Source organism: Plectropomus leopardus, chromosome 3 (genome assembly GCF_008729295.1).
Source record: "Plectropomus leopardus isolate mb chromosome 3, YSFRI_Pleo_2.0, whole genome shotgun sequence".
Classification (NCBI taxonomy): Eukaryota; Metazoa; Chordata; class Actinopteri; order Perciformes; family Serranidae; genus Plectropomus; species Plectropomus leopardus.
Genome location: NC_056465.1, coordinates 23,167,429 through 23,185,546, shown reverse-complemented (window position 1 = coordinate 23,185,546; position 18,118 = coordinate 23,167,429). Strand labels below are relative to the sequence as shown.

Sequence of the window (18,118 nt, the reverse complement as noted above, 5' to 3'; positions counted from 1 at the left end):
TATCATAATTTAATTGCAGCTTATCAATACAAAACTACAGAATAAAAGTCATTTCTATAAAAACAAAACAAAAGTGATGCAAGACAGGCATCAGTAGCATAGTTGATGGAGCACTGTGAGATGCAAAACATACCTTAAACAATAAAATCACAGTAATCTGAAAATTCTACACAGATTTTCATAGACAGTATGTATTATACACACATGTATTATATCTGATTATGTGCAGATAAACTCTAAATAAATATTACTTCTATAAGATAAAAAACCCTTCATTGATCCACATGCTGGGGAAATTCATTTTTACAGCGACTTAGTGCAACATTAAACAAAGAATAAAAAAAATTTAAAAAGGAAAATATAAACTACAAAAAATATAGAAAAAAAAATGAATTTAACAACTATCAACATGTATACAAAATTGCACAATATTCACTGTTGCACAGGGTGGCTGCACCCTGATGTAGGTTAAAGTGGAGTGTGCAGATGGTAATAATGGTGGTTATGTGTTACTTTTTGCACAATGTCTCGATGCTTTTGTTTTATGTGGAGGACTTTTAAATGCCCTTTTGATTAAATGTGGTATATGAATAAGTTTGCCTTCATAAAAGATAACGCACATTCAATAAGGATGAAGTTGAATAAGAAGGAAGGAAAAAATACTTTTTATTCTTTATAGTTCTCATGATTTGATGCATCTTGAAAAATCAGACATTTCTCTCCATCCAAAAATAGCAGACAACATACTGATTCATTAAACTGTCATCTGACACAATGAGCTAAACAAGGCCAGAAATCACAATGAACACAAATATGACAGTAAGTTATCAGGTAAAAGCTCTGCTACCAAAAATAAATATCTCTTTCATATGGACAGCATTTCTGCAGATTGGCTCTTCGCAGAACTTTAAATTTTATCCTCACTGACAAAATTAACAAATGCATAAAGCAAGATTAAGGTTTCATCCAAATGCAGAGTTCACAAGAGTTAAGTACCACAGGGCATTCCAATATTTCTGTTTTTATATGTACATATTAAAAAATAAGTTGCTGGTACTTTTAATATAAAATATGTAAGGGAATTCTCTCACTCCTGACCACAAATCACAGCCAAATTGAGCAGAGGATGATCAGTAGTAAAAGCTTTTAATACAGTGCCACCTTGTGGTGGTCATACAGTTTCTGGAAGTGCTGATTTTTTCCATTGCTGGTTTTTACTTTATATTGTGCATCATTATTAACAAGTGTAAATACAGTCTCCCTGCTCCGAAATTCGTCAGAATTGGCAACATGAGCTGTGCATTAACTTTGTAATTTCCTCAAAATAATACAAATGTATCAACACATTATTTCAAGACCGCAGGAACTAAAAGCACACCGAGCATGTAAATTCCTTCTTCCATTAGTTTGACATGGACATCACTGTTCTGTAAAATGTATATGATGATTTGAACAACAAAACACTGTCTAAATTCATGTAATCAGTATCTGACAAAGCAATCTGTAGCCCTTAGTGCTAATCAAGTATCATCACTATTTCAATGTTACAATATTTTAGCAGCCAGCTGCAGCAGTTACAGTAGTAAGTTATTCTTTAGCGATTTCACCTTCTCATAACTCAACATTGGTCATGAAAAAACAAAGAACAAAAAAAAAAAAAAAAACAATAATTTAGGTTCACATGAAACTTTCTATATATGAAATTAGACCAGTAGTTCCAAACCTTTTTCCTTAATGACTGAGTAAACTAATGACCTCTCACTGATATATTTCATAGCTATTTCCAATAATAACAGCCACATAAAAATAATACTACAGAATAACTGATAAACTGTACAGTTAGCCCGAATAGAGAATGTAATAACTGCAGGAAAATTGTGCAAAACAAGTGATTTTGATGAACTTTGAGCAGATTATTTCCTGTGAGTATTGTATCTGAGATGATTTTTCCTAATATTTTTTTTAGGAAATTTCTATATAATGCTTTTTATATAATTTTCAGTATTTATACAATGTATGTATGTTTTTTTACACCCCTAAAAAACTATAAAGCCTCATGTCCCTCATGTGGCTTTGCAGACCCCTTATGAGGGTCGGGTGCCCCAGGGTGGGAACCACTGCGCTATTTGTATGTTCAAACCAGTTCAATTGAAAATATTCCAATCATCAAAAAAACATTCAGCAGTCAGAATATATTAACTCCATACAAAATACTTCCCCAAACACACAACATACCAAAAACCTTCATTTTCCCCTTCAAAACAATTAAATGTAAGTTTATATCTATAATATAGAGGCCACAGTTCCTCATAGATTTAAACAAATCAGCAAACAGTGGCCATTTTTCAAAAATAAATCTTATTGGCAGTGAAAATAAATAACATTGGAAGGCTTTCCAAACATACTGAATGTTATCTGTAATAGAGGAGTAAGTGCAAATTCTGTTAAATATTAACCATTACTGCATATGTGATTTGTATTGCGTATTTCTTTGTATTGTGCTGCCATATTGTTTGCTGTTATCATATTGGCACAAGGACTGGTTTCACAGTTGATAAAGGTAAACGTAAGGGGAATACATCTGAAAAATAAATAGTGCATAAAAATAAAAGAGCTCACATTTGATTTCATGTGAACTTGTGATTTTGTTAGGTTTGTTTCTGAAAACATAAAACAGGTTTAGTAAGGCATTACTGTGACTTTGCTGTTAGAGAAAAGAACAATTTGGCACATGCTAATTCTCTCCATACAGTCATACACGGACTCAGTTGTGACCTTAGTGCAAATAAAATAAAACAAACTTGAAGACGACAAGTTATGACAGTAACAGAAAGGCTGGTCAAATTTAGACCGATCAGTGATGATCCTCAGCAGTAGTCCAAACGTAGATCACAGCCTATAAGTCAGAGTCTGCCATCAGTCTCTGACAGCTCCAGGATCGAGGCTTCAGTAACTCAAGGAAGGAAGGCTGAAAAAAAACCAAACAAACAAACATGTGAAGCCAAATTAATGTGTCTAAATAAACACCATATCAGTGTTTAAGAGGACAGGACAAAGTAATGCTGCAGGTGTTACCTCTTTCAGGGGGCAGTAGCGTTGGGCATACCACTCCTGCGAGTACAGACAGATAATGACTCCTTGACCCAGGAAGAGGGACGTCCACATGATTATGTTCCAGATGGGACCTTTTCTTTGGTCATGCAGAATGAAGTTGAACATCACTGTGAAAGAATGAGAAATTAAGATAAGGGTGAAGCATAATGAATGCAGAGACACATAACTTGACCAGGTTTGTGTGTGTCATAACACAGACAGAATAATATTAGATATAGCTGGAGTGACTCATGCAATAAAAGCAAGGTGGTGTGATAATAACAAGAAACACTTATGTCTTTTTTCTTACTTCCAAAGCACATGAAGAGGCAGAAGAGTACGGGATAGAAGAAGCCAAAGCAGATTGCAAGGATGTACTCATGGACCACTGCAGACACTGTGAACACAAACAGTATGGCTGCTGGTCTGCAGCGTTTCTGAGACATCTAAAATGACAAGAGCACAGAGAGCAAACATGTCAAAACTGCAGCTTCAAAGCTGGAGCGCAAAACTTTTGTCTCCCTCGCCTGGCAGTGAGAGTAGTTACACAAACACTAGTTGAGTTTCTATCCAAATGTAGTTCAAAATTTTCGCTGAATTTTCAAGAAATTGACAAAAGAAAATGCAAATTCATGTGCTTTTCCATCCACTACTGTTATGCGAATATTGGGGGATGATCGATTGAGATAAGCAGCAGGTGGTGTAAATTTACTGGTCAGATGCCACTGCAGAAGAAAGCACAATAGGGATGATGTAAATAACAGAGCGCCAGTCAAACAACATGGAGACCACATGATTAAATAAAAGAGAAAGTTGTGAACAACTAACATTATAGCTAAATCGTTCTGGAAGAGTTGTGGTAACAACCCTCTGTGCATACGCAAGCTTGTTAAAAGACATCCTGAGACAATGAAGAGAGCTTGCAGTGGCTCATGTGTTGACAGTATGCCACGACTGTGCGTCATCATTTATTTGCTGGATCTGTTTTCATTGCACCCAATGCAACCCAAGCATTTATGTTTTATTGATACACCAATTTTTTTTATCCTACCCCCAGTGTAAAAACTTTGCTGCAATTTTTTCAGATTTCTTTTTCAAATTTTTGGCACACTTTGAAAATGCATATAATAATAGGTGATTGGAAACACACTGAATGCTGATGCGCGCCTATAAAGTATGCCCACAGGTGACAGGCTTTGTTTTTACATTAATTTTCCCCTGAACCCCCAGTTTTTTTTTTTTTTTTTAATCTGGCGCATCCACTCAAGAATCCTTCTTGGACCAATTTAGGATTTTTCTCCATAGCTTCTGCCATTCTCCTAACTGCTGCTCCAAAGCTATGCTCTCTCCCTCCTTACAACCCCCTTTAGCGCTGGCTAGTTGATGTAAAACGCATCCATTCAATCCGTCCTTCCTATGTAACAAAAGTATAATATAAATGTTCCACACTCCAGCATTAATCAGTCATGCATTTTTTACATTAGCAATAAATTGGAAAATGTGTTTAAGACATTAAGAAATTGCTTTTTACAATGATGTTATGATTCCCTCTTTCATTACAAAATAGTCAGTAAAAATCCATATAAACTTGACATAATGCAGAATGCAGCTGCTGCTTTTTTTTTGTTTTTTTTAAAGTATCAATAGCAAAACCACTCACCCACAGTAAGTCCCGGTACACGTAGTAGTACAGCCAGTCATGGACCACTACGTTCCAAGTGCGATAGTAATTAGCAAATGAGGTTGAGTTCCACCAATCCTGTGATGTGCAATCAAAATCAGTTGAGTCAAACATGAAGCACAACATAGGAACTTAATTTAAATTTTGCTGTAGCTGGCAGTAACCGTGGAAGTAACCTTGTAAAACATCCTGTCAGCAAAGCGGAGCATCTCAGCGAAAGCATTAAGCCAACAGTGGAGGAAGGCAAAGAATCCCAGGAAGAGAACCAACACTCCTGCAGATGAAAAAAGACAATGTGACTGACATATTACTGCTGTATCCCCTGAGAGAGACTGATGGGTGTATGAATGAGTATTTGTTGCTGAGGCTGGTTGATCTTACCTGGCAGGATGGAGTTAAAGACACACAGGACCATGGCCCTCAGATCAAACAGCTGCAGGCTGCTGCTGCGGAACTGAGGGATGCAGAGCCGCACAAACACGTAATAGGCATAAAACAGACAGCCAAGTACCTGCAGGGTAGAAATGGATGAGACTGTCAGAAAAATGGGCTAATACGGTTTGCTTCCAATTTTAAACAAGGTCAACTTTGAAATGTGTAAGAGGTTTGTACCTGAAGTAACTTAGTTGCCACGTAGCCCCATCTGATCACTGGATTCCTATATTTAGTGAGAAACAGGGGTTTTACCAAACACGTGAGCTACCGTATGGAGAAAAAAAGCACAAATAATGAGAGGATCTGTTTACCTGGGGTACTTGTCTCTGTAGATGAGAGTAGGTGCAAACAGAAAGTAGAGATATTGAGAGACCTGAGGGACCACTGGACCTGGGCCTACAGATCAAAGGGAAGACTGCTCATCAAAATATGAACATAAGGAGAAGGGAACACAAAAACAACTAGTTAAGTACACTCAATTGAGTGAAGATCTCTGCCAGGTGGCCTGCAGAGGCCATCAAAGCCACTCTAGACACATGGCGCTGTGGCGTGCATCGTCTTTTCCCAGCTCACTTACAGTCAAGATGGCAGCGAAGATAACACAAACTTTTTAAGACTTTTTAAGATCAAATTGTATCTTGCCTAATTAGTGGATCATAACATACCGAGTGTGTAAATGAGGCCTCGCTCTTCTATGGATGTTTGTTTTTGAGCCATGATAAAGGCTAAAATGTGACCTGCATCAGCAGTAAGGGCTCTTGGTTTTGGCCAAGACAATTTCTACCAATGCCTTTTGCTCTGTGCTTTTGATGAGGACTTGCTGCCATTACCTGCTGGTTAAGAGGAGTGTGAAGTCAGCATTAAATGATGGTTAAAAAAAAAACCCAGTCAGACGGATATAGACAAATGACCACGCTCATGATCCCATCTAGTCTAAGAAATAAATAGTGTGAATCTGCAAATAAAAACTGTAATGGATTCAGTCAAAAAATGAACAAAGTGACATACTGGTCTTTTCTTTAGCCCAGGTCAGGACCCTTGGTACGTTCTCCCTAACAAAGGAGTGGGCTTTCATCATTAGACGCACCTGGAAGTAGAAAAATAATAAGAGACACAGCAGCTTTTACAGCTTTTTCCATAGAATCAATTCGAGAAAGGCAGGTGAGTTTACATATATCTCAAAAGACATTTGATAGTCTTTTACATGGCAAGAAATGTGGTGCAATACAACACACTAACTGTGGATGTGGTTCACACTTATCATCTACCTGTTCCAGGATGATGATGAAACATGACGCAGGTGGAAAACTGTTGGTCACCACCACATATGTAGGCAGGAATCCAACACCCAGAGCTTGGTAGAGCAGGAACACAGAGCCAAACAGCAAACTGCACAACCTGGGGTGTCTGTAAGAGCCAGACTGGGTCTGCGACCACAGGTGGAACAGGGTGTAGGGGACCAGTAACACAGACAGGAACATGCAGATCCATGTGCACACCACCAGAGGGAGCTGTCCAAACGCATAGACCAGCAGGTCAAAGTGCAGCACCAGTCTGAGGCAAAGGAGGAAAAGCAGAGAGGAGAAACTTGAAGGCTCTGCTCATAACAGACTATTTTACCAAGATCAAAAGTGATAGAAATTTAAAGAAATACTTAACCCACAAAATGATCATTTGTATATCAATTACTCATCCCTTGTTATGTTAAATGTGTAAAGAAAACATTGGTTTTCATGCATGCCTCCAAAATGAATGAACAATCCAAAAACTGAGAACATTTTTATTGAATTGGAGTAAAAAGGGACTGCGTTTAACAACAGCAAAACTATCTCAAGCGTCTGTTTACAAACTCTTACGCAACTTGTGCAGTATAATCCAAGTTTCATTTATCTAGTCCAATGCTCAGAACCTCCCAAACACATGTATTTTAGCTAAATTTCTACTATTTAAAACACTTCCACACGAACATTTACATCCATGGACAAAAGGTGCAACCAGACAAGAGCACGCAGTTAAAGTTTGCTCAGTGTAATGCATCGGCAGTTGAAAAGCACATGTTGCCCAGGTGCACTACTAGTATGTGGAAATATTTTAAATAGTATGGTTTTAGCTAAAATGCACGTGTTAGGAAATACTGAGCAAAACAACTGGATAAGATGATACTTGGATTACAGTGCACTTGTGTGAGTTTGTAAACCAACGTTTTCATACAGTTGTGCCGTTGTTTAAAGCAGCCCCATTTGACTACAATTCATCAAGATTTTTTTCCGTTATTGGATTCTTTGTTCATCGTATAGGCATGCGAAAAAAAATTTTTTTTTCTCCACAAATTCTACATGACATGTGGTGATGAATTGATATACAAATGATAATTTTGTGGGTGAAGTATTCCTTCAAATAATTCATTATTTCAACAAAAGCTTAACAAAATCATGAGGCATTTTATATAGCAGTGGTCCACATTACCTGCCTTCATCAATGAAGTCTACCACCAATGTACTGAGGATAAAGAGAATGAGCAGGGCAATAAACATGTGGTAGATAGTCCTGATGTGGTTCACCTCAAACAGCTCACTGCAAACAAGAACAGACAGGTGATGCATTTGAGTATTCAGGTAGGTGATATTTACATTTCTTTCAGATCAGTGTGTAAACTTACTCTAAAAGGGACCTGCGACTGACAAAGTGCTTGCCTTGACCATGAGGTGGCCGGAAATGCCTAAAAGAAAACAGAATGATATCAGTGACCAGATAAAACTATTTTTGTTGAAGAAATGCATATGTGCTGAAAGCCTACACATCTGATATTTAGTGCAACGTATTTATTTTAATTTTTTGAAAGGCCAGTAGAAGCTGAAAGGCAGCACCTGAGTTTGCTCCTCTCCTTGTCGGAGAGCGGAGGTGAGAAGACAGCAGGTACAGGCGCAGGCTCCAGGCTCGCAGACTCCTCGATAAGACTATCCATGAAGTCATTAACCTGGCTGTCAAACTGACGCATCAGGTCACTCTTCAGGTACTGAGCGAAAGAGCAGGACACAGGAAGAGTTATCATTCATGTGTCTGTGAAGTTACATTCATGCTTTTCATTTTTATACTGCACAAGAGAAAAGAGGCATGGTGGAAAAAAAAAATCTTTTCTCAAGTGTTCTTGAGCAACCAACACCTACTCAGTCATCAGCCGCTGCTCTGGATGAGAGCATGAACTAAACTGATATTGTGTGAAAGAGGAAATGTTGAGCACATTTCCTCGAGGTGGAATTTTGTTCAGCCATTTAAAAGAAAACCTCATAGAATTGTCATGATAAATTTGAATGAAATGTATTCCTTTTCATGTCAGACTTCATTGTGCTTTTTCTTCTTTTCAGCAAAACAATTGGCTTAAGTTCAAAGATAATCCATATATTTTACTTTCAGAAAGTTTTCGAGAGTGAACAAATTGGGTTTAATGACAGAGCTCATAGAGGACTTAGAGAGGCTCAAATTGGTCTACTGGGGATTTAGTTTTACAAAAAATGTCATTGTCTGAGTGTAACAAAGAACACATAAAATCATAAATAAAATCAGTAATTAAAGTGAGAGCTAAAAGACAACTACTGACGGAAATACACTGTACAAACTTTATTTTTGCCTGAGGATGTGTGTCAATATAAGCTAAATTATTTATTAACAGCAGTATGACAGAATAAACATATCAACTGGAGAACATTGAAGACAATTTGTGTAATAGTGGCTCATTACAACATACAGGATGTGCCTTTGCTTAACTGACATAACTGACTTACTAACCTCTGCTTTCCTTTTCAGTTGTAGCTTTTTGCTGATCACCTGCTCCACTTCAATTTTTCCTGAAAGTGGAAACAGAGCACACAAGCCTAAGAATATGATACAAAAAACAACATGTTGCTTTGTAATCCTCAAATATAATTATAAAGCTAAGTGCTCTGGACACACCCAAAATAACAACAGAGCCCACAGAGTTGCCAGGTTACCTTGCCTCAACAGTACTTTGACATGGTAAATGTCAACATCAATTCACGCCATGTCAAATATTTCGAAAAATGATCAACAGAAATTCTACAAGAGGTTATCTGTGGGGCATTTGGAGAGAAATTGCTTAAAAAGCATTGCTCACAGAGAAATAAAATCTGTTTTCAAAAACACCTGCAGCCAAACACAAAATACTTTATATTTCAAGATTTCAGCTTTGAATAGTGACTGATATCTTTGTTGCTAACAGCTGAGTGCTGTGGATTTTAGTCAGAATTCAACAGAAGTCAAGTGACATCAGTCTTTAGATCCAATGTTACAAAATCCAAAAGATGACACACTAATGACATTTACTTGACTGCTTGTGGTTAAGGTTACTTTAGGTTATTAGACATGACAGCTGTCTCATGACGAACAAGTTCTCACAGTTACTGAGGTCAGTCACACAGCGCAGCGGCAGTAGCACTCCACCCTGTCAGCAAACAGTACAGCCAAGACAAAAGGAACTGAACTTGACATCAAATAAAGCCAATAAATCACATTTTATAATCAGAACGTTTTTACCTTACAAAGCATTTTTTAAGGTCCAGTGTGTAGGTTTTAAGAGCATCTATTTGCAGAAATTGGAGAAAAATTCATGACTGTGTTTTCATAAGTTTATAAATCACCTGAAAATAAGAACCGTAATGTTTCTTTTAATTACCTCAGAATGAGCTTATCTTATCTACATACAAAGCGGATCCTCATCCACAGTGCCTGCCATGTTGTTTCTACAGTAGCCCAGAAAAGACAAACCAAACGCTCTCAAGAAAGGGACATTCACATTTTGGCATTGGTCACTGTAGTTCTCCTACATGCCTGGCACAGTCGATTGCAAACTGTGACCCCACTGCTAGAGGTCAGTAATGCTGCGTTTACGTAAAATCAGGTAGACCAACAACACCTTCCGATTTGCATGTGAAAAACAAATAGTCAGACAGAATGGTAGGATGCTATGGGTTCGTTTATACATGCTTTACATACAAAAATAAAATACAGCCTTTTCAAATGTTGTAAACATCACTGCCCTCATACTTTCATGCATCCTTTATAGCATAGAAAGCACAGATACAGCCAGTAGATGAGGCCCGAGGGCATAAGTTTCACTAAACAACGAATGAGGCGACGGTGGAGGAGGTCCTAATCATGTACCTTTCAGTGGAGGCAGCGTTGTAGTGGTGGTGTGTGAGGCCATTACACACATTGCGAAATGTGGACGGAGAATTACTTTTACTTTTATCAATTTGGTCTGCACTTCCATCTTTTAAAAAATAGTGCTACGGTGATGCCACAGTGTTTTCATGTTTTCAATTTTTCCTTGTGTGAGGGAGTCATGCAACATGTAGTCGTAGATTCTGTCGCAGGGGATGAAAAAAAGTCAAAATATTATAACCTTATAACTGCAATGGCGTCTACTGTTTCAGTATTTTCCACTGGCCTCACTTCTTTGTTCTGAAATGCTCTCATCCACTAGAATGATATCCAGTTTGCCATCTCTCTGATTCCATGTGAATGCAGCATAAAACGAACACACTAGACGTTTTAAGTGGTCAGTATTTTTATTTGAAATACACAAAAAGTTGCCAAAAGATATACTAGACCTGCTCAAAGCACTGTTGGTGAATATCACACTGGCTGACCGCACCAAATGTACCACAGGTGTCATCACATCGTTTAAGAGGAAACACATCATCACACGGCTTCAGTGACTCACACATCCAGGGAAATTTACTGAATTTCAGCCTCAGAGGTGAGGGTTGAATCAACTCTGCACCACACATGTGACTGTAAAAAGAGGTCATTGTCCTCTCTCCAGGCTCTGCTAATGAGGGAGTTGAGATTTTCTTACCATTGCTGGTAATGTGGTTGTCTCCACTGTCTTGCTGGTGTTGTCCCTGATCACAATCCCCATCCAGAGAGCTGTCCAGATCAGGGAAGGGGGGCAGCTTAGGAATGGCTCGGCAGCGAGACCGGAGTACACTATCATCCTCACTCTCCATCCTAAACAAACAGATTAAAAAATTAATCTGTGCCGCCTGGAGTGGCAAAAGAAATGAGTGCAACTGAGAGAACAAGCAAACGCAGCCTAACTGGCCTCTGGCTGAGCTCGAGCACCCTCGCAGGGAAGAGCCAACTTTTTTTTTCTCTTCTTCTATCTTTATTTATTTATTAACTTATTCAGTTTACTTTTTTATTTATTTTTATAGTATTATTATCATACTCATTATTCATTCCACATTTTGTTTTGGAGTTTGTTATATGACAAAGTAAATATTGACAAAAGGATTTTCATTTTTATTGTAAATGCATATTGGTTCCAAATATCAGTCTCATTAACTACTAATAGTTGGTATCAAGCCAAATATTTATTATAATGTATACACACAAGTGCCCTCAACAACCACCCCTAGTAGAGTAAAACAACTGATCTGAATATCAATAACAGCAAATATTATAATGCCTGATTATTTTTTATGTTTGTTGTCTTGTCAATATGAGCTTGTCCATCTTCTCCCTGTCACTACTCTATTTGCTTTTTGTTTGTTTTTACTGCACTCTGCACTCAACAATAAGATAAATACACAAATAAACAAATCAGTGGCAGCATTAGCATAGGAAAAGGGTGCCATAAAGCAGCTCATGCCACCGTCACATGAATGAGAGAGGATTTTGACTGACAAAGCAAACCCAGTGGACAATCAAATCAGCCTCACATGACGCGGACACACAGCAGACAGACGGCTAACAGCTCAGTTAGCTCCCATCCGCTCAGACTCACGGTCAGTGTGACAACAATTAACGAGCTAACTAACCACCCGGCTCTGAGCGGATTAACCGGCCGGTTTAACGTTAAATCAAACGTTTCTCTCTCAGTGACGGCTGCTAGCACTGAGCTCGAGGCAAATTAGCCCACTTGTTGACGTCTGTCGTTAGCAGGTTCACCGGGACGATTAAGGAAATTTTTAAATGCGGCTTCCTGGTTACTTACTCGGCTCACACCGCCGGTGTCCGGTTGCCTTCTCGCTCTTACACCGACCTCCGCCGTTTCCGCGTTCAGACTGAGGGTCTCTGGGGCTCTGCAGGTCTCTGCAGGTCTCTGCTTCTCCACCGTGTAAACAGAGGTGATGATGAGCAGGGCAGCCGACGCTGATTGGTCGAAAGTCTCTCCTCCTTTTGACGTCACCAGCGCCTACAGTGTTGACCACAGCTGATAATAACTAATCAGTATGATTTATGATTAACTAGAAATCATGCCATGCAAACCAGAATAAATATTTCAAAACTAATTAGTTACAATTGGCTTTTAGGAGGGCCGTAATCGCTTTTAATAATCACTTTTAATAATAATCAATTTGATAAGATACTGTTCCGCACTTTACACATGTATATATGTAGATATGTACAGTCTCTTAGTTTTTTTTTTAGGTTTTTTTAAGCATAGTCCTTTATATTCTATTAATAATGTGTGCTCTTTATTCTCTGTTCTTACTGTATGGCGCTGCTACATCCCAATTTCTCAGTTTTGAGATCAATAAAGTATATCTATCTATCTATCTATCTATCTATCTAATCAAAAATCAATTTAATATTGGTGGGGACCATTCTGATTCGATTTGATTTATTTAGCACATATAAAAAACAGTAATGTTATACATTTCAATAAAAGGAGATATGCAGGGGAAACCCAGAAAACCCTCAAGGGACTTGACAAGTGAGGTTCCCCATGAAACTGCCAGTAGGTGCATATAGTCTCTCATCAGTGATAAGAAAAAAGTTATAAAATTGTTCAAAAATATATATATACGTATAGGCACAAATAAAAAAAAAAAAATAGAACAGGCAGGTGTGCACAAAGAAAGTTATGTAAAGAAAAGGAAGAAAACAGTGAATAAATAAATAAATATATACTTTCTGCAATGCAACTCTCCAGTGGGGTCTATGTGAAATTTATGTCGAATTTCCCCAGGAGAAATTTTTAGAAACTTAACAGCTAAACTGACCATTTAAGCTCATAGGTTCTCAAAGTATTGATCACTGATTGCCATTTTAGAAAGCCAGCATCAGAGATAAGTCCTAAAACTGAAAATTTGTTAGCATTTCAGAGCCTCTGGTTCCCTCGTCTTTTTTTTTTTTTTTGATACGTTTTTAGTTATTTGCCACAAATAAAGTCTGTGGTTAACACAAGCTTTAGAGACTTTCAAGTTTTGTTCTACACAATAAAATTTGTCAGAAAATACCCCACTCACAACTTAAAATCTGATAAATTGATTAACTAGAAATCATGCCATACAAACCAAAATGATTTGAGGCTTTGTGGTTCAGCCTTGTTTATACTTTTATTTCAAGGTGTATATAATGCAGCATTTCCTCAAATTCTGTTAAAAACATCTTAGAATCTTAAAAGCATAACTAATGTATAAGAAAACATTCAGCTGGATGAAAATGTTGCAAACTTTATGCGTATCACAAACTGTGGATAACATGAATAGGATGAGCTGTGAGTAAACACAAGAAAGTATAATGTAATCCCAAAAATGTATTTATTTATTTTTTTGCTTTGGAATATACATTTATCACTATACACATAAAATTTATATGTGCATGACTATCTCATTTCCAAAGTCATTTTTATGAAAGCTTGCTAATTTAAGATATGCTCTTGTTGTTTCTGACCCTTTGTGTCGTCTAAATCAGGCATGATGGTTCATCAGTCACAAACTGATCTGGTCTCATGAGTTCAGTGTGACAAATACGATTAACTGCAAAGACACAGGGATGCTTTCATAATGATAATAATGAACAACTTCACAAACTAGAATACTGACAACCTTTGCGACTGAGGACTGACCATGGATTCCCAGACTGTCTTGTTCATGATCACAGGACTTGAGTGGATCTTGAATGAATTTGTAAGGGTGGAGGGCTCGAGGGTCTCAACATGCATTTGGTAAAAGGCAGTCATACCATACCATACTAGGACCATCCTGTGTAGTCTGTTAGGCAAGACTCTGTGACGCAGATCATTTCAGCTGCCTGTCTGCAGGATTTTTCTGTCACAAGACCACTTCCTGATGTGGTGCACAATCAAAAAAGGCATAAGAAATGTTTAAAATGGTCCTATGGTCAGCTTATTGTATTGGAACTGTAAGTCACCCAACAATATTTTGACTTTAGGACATCACCTAAACTTGTGCAATTAAGGGTCTGGAGTGGCACCAGATGCTTAACTGCAGCAGAGCAGGAAGTCACAGTGGGGTTCAAATAAACGACGCTGTAGCAGTCTGAGATAGACAGATGCTTTTTTATTTCCTGCTGTGAGTGTGATAAAACTCATCCTGTACGCACAAAAAACAAAGCAGACATAGAAACACTCAAATATCACTATGAATTCTGAGTAACTGTTTTCTGTAATGACATGACACTACGAGGACAGCATGAGTGACAAACTAAGTCGATTTAAAGGAATAACAGAGGACAGGGTAAAAAGTCCACATTCAGGGTTCCCACACATTTTCATGGACAGGATTTCAAACTTTTCCACGTCTTTTTAAGGACCCATAATAATTATTTTTTCTTGTCCCACTTTCCCAGCATTTTTCACACATATCAGATCCAGAATCTATTCAAAAAATATTTCATTTAGATGGCATACATTGAGGGAGAGACAGAACAGGGGGAGAAAATGAAGAAACATACAGTATGTGATGGTTGACAGAATGTCACATATTAACGCTCATCAGAGCTACGTTAAGACTTCAGCTACAGAAAATAAATTTGCTGTTATGTTACATTACATGGAAGGTTATTTAGCCTTTGTTTAGAATATTACTGTGGCAATTTAATTACACACAAAAACATCCCATGGCTTTTTCAAAACTTTCAATAATTCTTACCGATCCCATGACTTTCCCAGGCCTGGAAAATGTGATTGTGAAATTCCCTGACTTTTCCAAGTTTTCCATGACTGTGGGAACCCTGTGCATTAATTCAAAATATACCTAAATTCTACATAATCTATGTTCAGCATCAGTAAAAAGGGTCAGTAAAAATACAAGATAGCTCAGTTTCATTCCACATGTTCAAAGTCATGCTTTTATTTTGATAGTGCTGCAAATCCTCCCCCTGTGAGGATATTGAGACACTGAATACACTGAGACCTGATATAAGCACTTTAAATTACAAACCAGTTTCATTTAAACAAATAAAATGAGGTGCTACATAAACATATAATAACAATTTATATAATATTTCATAAGGTAAAATCTAACAATTAAATCAGCTTGACAATTTAATAAATATAGGCTATGTAAAAAAAATAGCACAGCACTGAGACAATTAATTCTGACAAAGTTTTTCATGTAACAAATCTAGACACTATATATCCCTGCTCTTTATGTAAAAGAGATATTTACAATTCATCATACACACACACACACACACACAAAACATGCACTCACACACACACAAAACACGCACTCACACACACTCGTCATAGGTCACAAGAAGCAGAGGGGTCCCAAAACAACAGTGATCTCAGGTACAAGGAGAGATAATGACCTCATCTCTACACCCAGATCTCTGACAGGAAGTAACTCCATATCACCTCGATGTAGCTCCGTGTTCCCCCGAACCGTCACAACCACCTCCACCTGCCAAATGATCAGACAGAAGAGAAGTGAGGAAAAAAAAACCGTGCACTTTATTTCTTGTTTATTTTTTTCTGTGAGCTAACCCTTTAGAATTTTTTATAAACTACAATAACTGTCTTGTGGTTTTTCTGCTTGCGCGCAGCCGTCAAGTCGCTCTTACAGTTTACATCCATGTCTGTGAGAACATGGCCTTCTGTTCCTGAGTTATGACGCCAAACAATGGCCAGAAAAATTGTTTTTGCAAAATATTTTCATATCAGGGTGAAGCTGACCTTTTGGCATTTGACTCTTATACTCTTCATCAGTATATCCTCTAAAACATTTATGTGATTTTTTTTCATAACTGGCATATTAATTCTTGAGTTATGGCTAAAAACATATTTTGTGAGGTCACAGTGACCTTGACCTCTGACCACCAAAGTCAAATCGGTTCATCCTTGAGTCCAAGTGGATGCTGAATTTGAGGAGATCCGCTTGAGGAGAAATTACGTTCACGAGAATGAAGGGACGAGGTTACAGCAATCTTGACCTTGGACCACTGAAATCTAATCAGTTCATTTCTGAGTCCAGGTAGACCAAATTTGTTTGCACCAAATTTGAAGATATCGTGTTCATGAGAATGGTACAGATGGACAACCAGAAATGTTGTTTCCATATCTATTCAACACTGGTGATTTGGGAGAATTCAGTGGTTATGCTGGAAAAAGATGCAACGTTCACATCGTGTTTATTCATACTTGAACTACCTGTCTGATTTATACGAATTTGCAAGCTGTCATTTTCTTTCATCCAGTAACAAAGGGCTTTCGTCTCACACAAATACAGCACCAGTTTGGTCTACAGTAGCAATTTCTATTTCTATTTTTGTTCTTGAGCTGCCCTCTACACACCTTTGTATTATTTGTTATACAGTTTTTACAGTTACAGAAAGCTGGTAAACCAAAAAAAAATCGTTTTTTACCACAACAAAAATATTTTAGTCTCACCTCGTAGCCTCTCCTGGACACTCTGGTGAGGTGTGAAACAATTTCTTGGCCAGAGTCTCCCAGGAAGTGAATGATCCTATTGGCTGAACTGGTTGTGCCAGTAGTTGTGGACTGGTTTGCTGCACAGCTGACAGTCATGTGCTGGAAAGATGTGTGGCTGTGTAACCGTAGAAACCTCAGCTGGACAACGTCCATGCCAGCGTACTCAAACTGTAAGAGACAGAAATCATTCCGTTTAAGTCTGAGGAAATGGATCACTGATGTTAGATTCACTAAATGTTTCTCAATTAAAACACAAATGTGTTTCAGTCTTACCTTGTTTCCATCGTGCTGCTGACTGAACCACTGCACAGAGACTTTTGATTTCTTCTCTTCTGGTTCCCAACTTAATTTAATCTAAAGAACAGAGTATTACTCGTCTGTTTAAAGCCATCAGTGTATTTATATTACTGAAAAAAGTATGAATCAGTATTTCCAAAGAACTGTTTTTATCAATAGGCTCACACTGCTTTGGGTAAAACTGCTTTATGCATTCTGCTTCCTACACTTGAAATCTACTAAAAAAAAAAAAAAATTGCAAACATAATACCACCTGACCAGCAATGTTATAGGGCATGCTATATATTTTAATGTAAAATCATGGGAATCATGTCATGTTTTTATGACAGTTGAAACAACAGATAGATTATTTTCTTTTTTCATATAACTGTGCTGCCACAAGAAAGTGAACCCATAACTCACTAGAGCTGGGTCTATTTCCAGGTTTGCCAGTACAGTCAGAAGTACCAGTCTAAACTGGTACTGGTTTGATTCTATGCAAACTGGCTTCACCGCATTTGTCATTATGGCACGTTCTTGCAAATTAAGTAGTTTACCTCAGCAACCCATGCAAACAGTGTGACGGCACTAAATCCATCTTGTTTTTCATTATTGCGCAATATATCAAGAGCAACTGACCACTAGCGGTGGCTAGTGGTCAAAGTCAGTATGACAACCTGGTCCAGTTTTTAGCAGAACATCATTTGGAAATGTTTACACTGGACCAATCCTGCTCCTCATACAGCAGCTTGCTTGCCAGTTTTAACCCTTGTCGGTGAAAATGAGAGTACCTGAGACTGTAAAGGGTCAATGCAGGTTGTTCCTCCTGCTGTGAAGTTACAGAACACCTTCACAGCGTCATAGGGACAGCCTTGGTTGGGGTCCATGTAAAAGTAACCTGAAAGAAAATCAACTTGAGATCATATTCT

At 37.9% G+C, this 18,118-nt stretch overlaps 1 protein-coding gene across 1 annotated transcript; it reads right to left on the bottom strand.

Moving 5' to 3' along the window:
* Nucleotides 1-632: 632 nt before the first annotated feature.
* soat1 (sterol O-acyltransferase 1) lies at nucleotides 633-12,352 on the bottom strand. Its single transcript, XM_042484166.1, has 16 exons — nucleotides 12,225-12,352; nucleotides 11,085-11,236; nucleotides 8,996-9,054; nucleotides 8,077-8,225; nucleotides 7,869-7,928; nucleotides 7,676-7,783; nucleotides 6,478-6,763; nucleotides 6,218-6,296; nucleotides 5,521-5,605; nucleotides 5,387-5,432; nucleotides 5,156-5,285; nucleotides 4,951-5,048; nucleotides 4,754-4,852; nucleotides 3,404-3,539; nucleotides 3,076-3,221; nucleotides 633-2,968 (listed from the first exon to the last, which is right to left on the bottom strand). Exons 2-16 carry the CDS (start codon nucleotides 11,233-11,235, stop codon nucleotides 2,897-2,899), a joined length of 1,704 nt encoding a protein of 567 aa, XP_042340100.1. The 5' UTR covers nucleotide 11,236; nucleotides 12,225-12,352; the 3' UTR covers nucleotides 633-2,896.
* Between the last annotated feature and the right edge of the window lie 5,766 nt (nucleotides 12,353-18,118).

Excerpts from the sequence above, each read along its gene's own strand:
- soat1 (XM_042484166.1), bottom strand. The coding sequence starts at position 11,235 with ATGGAGAGTGAGGATGATAGTGTACTCCGGTCTCGCTGCCGAGCCATT. Across the intron at positions 7,784-7,868 it reads AGTCGCAGGTCCCTTTTAGA|TGAGCTGTTTGAGGTGAACC; the intron begins GTAAGTTTACAC and ends TCTTGTTTGCAG. Across the intron at positions 3,222-3,403 it reads CCTCTTCATGTGCTTTGGAA|TGATGTTCAACTTCATTCTG; the intron begins GTAAGAAAAAAG and ends ATTCTTTCACAG.